Source organism: Monopterus albus, unplaced genomic scaffold (assembly GCF_001952655.1).
Source record: "Monopterus albus unplaced genomic scaffold, M_albus_1.0 scaffold301.1, whole genome shotgun sequence".
Classification (NCBI taxonomy): domain Eukaryota; kingdom Metazoa; phylum Chordata; class Actinopteri; order Synbranchiformes; family Synbranchidae; genus Monopterus; species Monopterus albus.
The window spans coordinates 46,993-53,549 of NW_018128181.1; the positions used below are offsets into that span (position 1 = coordinate 46,993).

Below are 6,557 nucleotides of genomic sequence, written 5' to 3' on the forward strand. Positions count from 1 at the left end.
CCTGCTAAAGGGGGGGGCAGTCCGCGTTGGCCAGGGCTGCTGCACTGGCTGCTGCATCACCGTTCTGCTTGGAGTCTGGGAGAGTGGGAACAAAGAAATAATGGGGGTAGAGAGATGCGGGGTAGCAGTGGAGGGGAAATTAATAGGAAAAAGAGTAAAAGTGTAGAGGAAAGAAGAGGCAACATAGAAAGGAAGGAAGGTGAGAGGAGGAAATAAGTAGAGGAAATATTGAGAGGGGGTGAGGAGGAAATGAGCCAAGAATGGAGAGGAAAGGAGGGAACAGGAGGAGAGAGAAGGATAGGAGGAAAATGGAAAAGTTAAAGGAAAGAAAGGAGGGAACAGGAGACAGGTGATGAAAAAGGAGAGGACAAAAAGTTAAGATGAAACATGGAGAGGAGAGGTTGAACAAACAAAAGGGCATAAACAAGAGGAAAATCAATCAAAGTCAAAATCATATTTTTAAATGAGGAAAAGTAAGCAAAAAATGAAGAGGGGAGATGTTTGAGAGTGAGTGTGGAGGAGGGGAGGTGAAGGAAGAGAAGATGCCAGTCAGGGAATCAGAGGTGGGCCCATTGTGAGAGGCAGGGAAGGTAAGATTGAGAGCATAAAAGCAGTAAGTGAGATATGACAGCAGGTGGTGAGGAATGACTCAGAGGACGACAAGGAGAAGGGACCAGGATATGAAAAACAGCAACCAAAAATGGGAGATGGAAGAGAAGTGGTAAAACAAGTCATTAGTAGGAAAAATGAAAATTAAAAATGGAAAAGAGAGGATGAAAAAAATGATAGAAGAGAGAATGTCGGTGGGGGGGGCATAAAGGAACGTTAGTGCCTTGTGATACTTATCCTGATCACATGACCAATAAACTACAGCAGAGCAGGCTATGGGCACACAGCATTTAATAGCACTGAATGAGAGAGACTAAAGGCAATGGGAGAAGGAGAGACAGAAAGAACCTGTATCACATTAGGTATCACACACACTCGCAGAAAAGAAGACGGCTACGGTGGGAAACGGTATTTGTAGCTTTCACCACACCTGTCAAAACTAATTTGATATGACTTACAGCTCAATAGGAGAAAGAAAACACATGGCTGGAGATAGCAAGAAAAGACACAAATGTATGTAACACTGAACAAGACACTGGGTTCATAAAACCTGTTGTCCAATCATGTAGGAGCGCAGTTGTTTGTGGTTCCTCTGAACAGCCTCACACAAAGGCAATGCTGAAAGCTGGTGGACACATGATGTCATTCACATTGGGGATAACAGGGTACATTTTCAGACAGTTTCTCCTGGAATAGGATTGCACTCCATTGTTCACAGGAAAGTGACAGAAATAGAAAAGAGCTTGAGAGAAACATTCAAACTGGCTCCTCTCTCACCTCCAGACGGCTGACAAGTCACAGTGTGAAGAGGCTGTGAATGCTGGATTCTCGAAAAGTTAAAGAAATGGTCAGACACAGCCCCCAAATTGCAACATCAGTGAGGTGGGTGGATGGAGTTTCTGAAGCTATTCAGTGATGTAACAAGTAATTCTGATGGACAATCCTGTCAGCTTTATGATCAGTTTATGGTTTCAGAACTAGTTTGTAAGGTGTGCTGCTCAACTACATCAGAAATCAGATGTGGACATCTGATCTAAACAAACACAGTGGACGGTGTGAAATGCTAGAGAGAGGAGAGATGAGATTGTTTAACTCTAGGGATAGTGTTGCACTCAGTTGTTCTTATGAAAAGTGCTGCAAATAGTTGTGTAACAAATGAAAAAGAGTGCTGGAGACAAAAGTGAAATCCTTTCTCAACACTGAACAGCTGGCCAATCACTGCTTGAAGAGGGTATAAATGTCAGCCAGTTTCAGAAAGTTACAGAAATGTTTAAATGTTGCTTTAGTGTTAATGTAGAAATAACCAAAAACAAAACAAAACATAAAAAGCAGGAGCAGTGCCACTGTCTATGTTTAATTTCAACTTTAGTTTAGTCGTTACTTGCAGCCCTATCTCAAATAATCAATTGACATTCTTACTTTGGCAACAAACAACTACCAAGCTTAAAATTCTGTGACACTCACTGCTAGTGGCAGTCAGAAGCCGAAGATTATGCTGTTAAAAAACAGATTTTATAACCTACACACTCTGACTGAATACTTCTCCGTGGTAAAATGAGATAAAACATCACTTTGCAGAAACAAAGTTGAAATAATCTAAGTTTAAAACCAAGGATTACTACATTATTCACAAGTGTCCCGTTTTGTTTTGTTTTGTTTTTTTCTCACATTTTAAGCAACACAGAGGATATTATAAAAAAAAAAAAAAGAAATGTGAATACAGACTGGGGAGAAATGTTTCTGGAACCAGCCATTCCACAGTTGTGTAGGTGGTGTGAGAAGCTTGGTGATGTGTCACTTCTAGGGCTAACTGGTGGAACTACTGTAGCTGGCAAGCTAACAACTACTGTGCTGTACAAAAAGCATTGTCAGTTAACTCTCTGCAAATGCTCCTATACTCCATCTGAGCAGTGCAACACAACTACTACAGCTTTCTTTGTTTTGGGCTGTCCAGTTATCTGTCCACTCAAAAGTCAGAAGTGTAAGCATTGACTGATGTCACACCTTTTATGGCATCAAGATTTTCTGCTCCCTGTCAGCAGTATGACCACTATTATGCTAATGTTGACACCACAACAGAAATGTCATGTATTTTGTATGTATTTTTAGTTTCTCTTGAAAAATATACACCTGTCATTGATGCTGTGGTTTATTCAAATTGTGCTGTTGACCATACTTAACTTCCTGATACAATGCTGTACATATGCTGTATTTAAAGTATGTAGGTCTCATAAACACAGATGCACTGATTACATATCAGTTTGTTGTTAGACACTGGTAGCAAATCAATCTCAAGACTATTCATAGTTATAAACCTTAAATCCTGCAACTCCACCTCAAGCAGCATGTCACCACACACATTTGTGCATCAGTGCAGCTGATGTACATAGCTATTAAAACAGCAGAGCAGAACAGATATGAGATGACTGGATCAGATTTGACAGGCAGAAAATACTGTATATCTATAGTATATAGACACAATGCATGTCAGCCTTGGCAGTACAACATCTGGCTGGGAGAGGGACTAGATAGATTAGTGAATAAGCTTTTTGATCTTGCTCGTCCCATCGCAAATTTTATGTACTCCACTCTAGAAAGAACAAGGACTTCAGCAAGTTTACAACTTCAAAACCTGTTAAATACACATTCAGGGTATCACATTCAGTGATACAAGTTAAGTGCTTGAAATCTGGCCGGTCTGATTAGAAAGCAAAAAACTTTGAGTCTTATGTAATTACTTTTGTTGGCCACTGCAGTGATTAACTTTAGAATTTGGGCCTCTGTAAATATTGGCGTAAAGAAGAAGATATGTCTGATACAGGAAGATTGCATCGAACGGAATAAAAAAAATGTCCCAACGTGCTTTTTGTACTTTCCTTGCACATACGCAGTACGCACCAGGATGTGTTGGGGGGACACCACGTCGTGCAGCTCTGTTACTGTACCATGTGGATAGCTCAGTGGTTTGTCAGATATTTTCTTTGCAGTCAATGGCCTTCCTTCAGTGTTTTGATAGTTACCCCACTGGCACTATTCTTGACATTATCAATGTCAAGAAAGCTAATGTGCTAAGAATAAAACTAGCAGAAAATTCACATTATTCACCACTGACTTGACAATAGTCACATTTGTTAATTTAATTTTTAAATATCCCATATGAGAAAGTGGAACATTGTTTTAAAACTGAAAAAGTGATTATTAGATTTTTAAATAGCTGACAAGATGCAGGCTTAGATTTGACATTCTAGTTTGTACCATATGTTGTTCTTACATTTTGAGAATATTGATCTTAGTGCAAGTAGAAAAACTGAATAAATGGAAATCTGTGTTATTCAACATGATGGATTAGAGCCCACACATCTGCTGAGGATGTCATACTGAGGGAACTAAAATGTGCAAACCCAAGATCTAAATTTCCTCAGAAAGTGTTGGAGTTTGATCACAACAAGCTTAATCGAACCTGCAGTGGACAAGACCATGACTCTTGGATTAGATTCAGTGAACAACTGTAAATGAAATATATTTGGGCTTTTGACTCTTACAGTAGTTGTCAAATCATGTCAAATTTTGTTTACATACCCTAATAACACCAATCATAAATTTCCCTCAAAGGACTTTCTAACCTACACAGCATACAACATTCTCTGTCCTCACACTGTCAAAGTGGATAACAAACCCACACCCCTCCAAAAACCACAGGAAGAGCAACAGTGGAGGGATCCCTCTTCCAGGTTGGATAGACATGTAAGAGATGATGTGTGTACAGATTAGGTCAGTGTAGACAATCTGAATGGCAAAATTGTATATTCTATACACATGATGAAGGAGGACAAAAGAAGCAATTGCAACAAATTTGATCACTGTCAACGGATCATCTTTTGCGTGATTTGATCCTGGGAATAAGAAAGATACCTTAGTATCAAAGTTGAACTGCAGGTGTAAGAACTGCCTAGATTTACTTTGATTCCAATAAGCAGATCCAATGTTAAGCTCGATTCAGTTAATATGAATTTAGTTCATTCTGACATTTTGCTGCTCAAAGTGCTTGTGTGGGCCTTTATATATGGACATTGAACTTGAAGTTAAAATAAGATACGTTCAATGCTGCTTCTCCCCCATATCCACACACTTTTTGGACTTGCAAGGCCCATTGGAATTCTTACATACACTTTCAGTATGATCTCAGGTCATTTCAATCACTCACCTGCCCTGTTGATCTCGATAATCTCCTCCTGTGCTAATGGGCAGTCTCCAGTACCCATCATGCTGCCAGATCCTGCCATGCCTGGGCCGAGCACATTGCCCATCAGCCTGTGCGGTGAGGCAGTGGCCATGGCCAGGGCATCTGGCTTGCAGTAGTTGGGGCTGCCTGGCTGTGGTGCTCGGGGGATGTGCTTGTTCCTCTTCTTAGGGAGCTTCTGCTTGGCCATGGCCAGGGAGTAGTACATGCCAAAGTTGTTGACAATGACAGGCACAGGCATGGCAATAGTCAACACACCAGCCAAGGCGCAGAGGGCACCCACCAGCATTCCTGACCATGTCTTAGGGAACATATCCCCATAACCCAGCGTGGTCATGGTCACTACAGCCCACCAGAAGCCAATGGGGATGTTCTTGAAGTCGGTGTGGGCTGCAGCCGTTGGATCAGCTGGGTCGGCACCAATGCGTTCAGCATAGTAGATCATGGTAGCAAAGATGAGGACGCCCAGCGCCAGGAAGATGATGAGCAGCAGGAACTCGTTGGTGCTTGCCCGCAGAGTGTGGCCCAAGACCCGTAAACCAACAAAGTGACGGGTCAGCTTGAATATACGCAGGATACGGACAAAGCGCACTACACGGAGGAAGCTCAGCACGTCTTTGGCTGTTTTGGAGGAGAGGCCACTCAGTGCCACCTCCAGGTAAAACGGCACAATGGCCACAAAGTCTATGATGTTAAGGACGCTGCGGAAAAACTCTGCCTTGTCAGGGCAGAAGATGACACGTGCCAACACCTCAATGGTGAACCAGATGACACAGACACCCTCCACATATGTCAGCCAGTCATCTGTGACCACCTCAAAAACTACCTGCAGGGTGAAAGAAAATAAGTAAATAAATAAAGTTTGTTGATTTTATCAACCCCTTCTGTCGGCACTACCTCTGTATCAAGCTAACAAGCTATAGCAGCAGCTACAATTCAATTCTTGTCCTTTCCAACATTGAGTTCAGCCCCAAAATCCTGTGGAAATAATATTACACCACAAAAAATAAATATATGTGCATTTAATACTTGGTATATAATCCATCAGATCTCTTATGATGATCCTGTACTGCTGTACTGACTCTGAATTAACAAGATAAAGACACCACCTGCTTGATCACCTCAGTGACCTTCTTACAAGAAAAGTGACTAATTATGTCTCATTAAAAGGGCAATCGCTTAAATTTACACATAAACCCACCTGCCCAGATGGAATTAAACTGTTAACTAAATCTGATACAGTATATCTATACTCTTTGTATGTGGTTAATGTTTTTGGATATGGTCCCTGACACATAAGTTTATAAAACTTTATAAAAGAGCCACAGTGAATTGCTGGAATTGCTTTTTAACAGTTACAAAACATTTCTTAAAAAACAAAAAAACAAAAAGACATTTCACTAAAATATCACCATACCTCCTCATGTGTCACATTGCTGATAGTGAAATTCTCTGTTTTGTTGTAGATTGTGTTGAAGACTTCGTGGGTTTCCAGGCAGAAGGTGGAGATGGAGAGGAGGATGAAGAAGAGTGAAGCAAATGCCACATACTGCAGAGAGAAACAAAGGGGATGTTACAATTCACTCATGAAGGACACATCATCTCCCTTTTTATTGTGAACTGTCACATCTGGGAACCAACATTTTTCTGGTCGATTTAGGCCTTTGTTAATATTATTTTGATTTTGATTTGATTTGATTTATTCATT

At 40.9% G+C, this 6,557-nt stretch overlaps 1 protein-coding gene across 1 annotated transcript in view; it reads right to left on the reverse strand.

Annotated features, from left to right (window-relative positions):
* Nucleotides 1-6,557, reverse strand: part of LOC109973698 (potassium voltage-gated channel subfamily C member 3-like) — a 46,213-nt gene that overhangs the window by 4,412 nt on the left and 35,244 nt on the right. The window contains exons 4-6 of the mRNA XM_020623483.1: nt 6,267-6,398; nt 4,814-5,675; nt 6-75 (exon numbers count right to left, since the gene is read on the reverse strand). Of these exons, the coding sequence (XP_020479139.1) occupies nt 6-75; nt 4,814-5,675; nt 6,267-6,398 (1,064 nt within the window). The remainder of the gene's footprint in view (nt 1-5; nt 76-4,813; nt 5,676-6,266; nt 6,399-6,557) is intronic.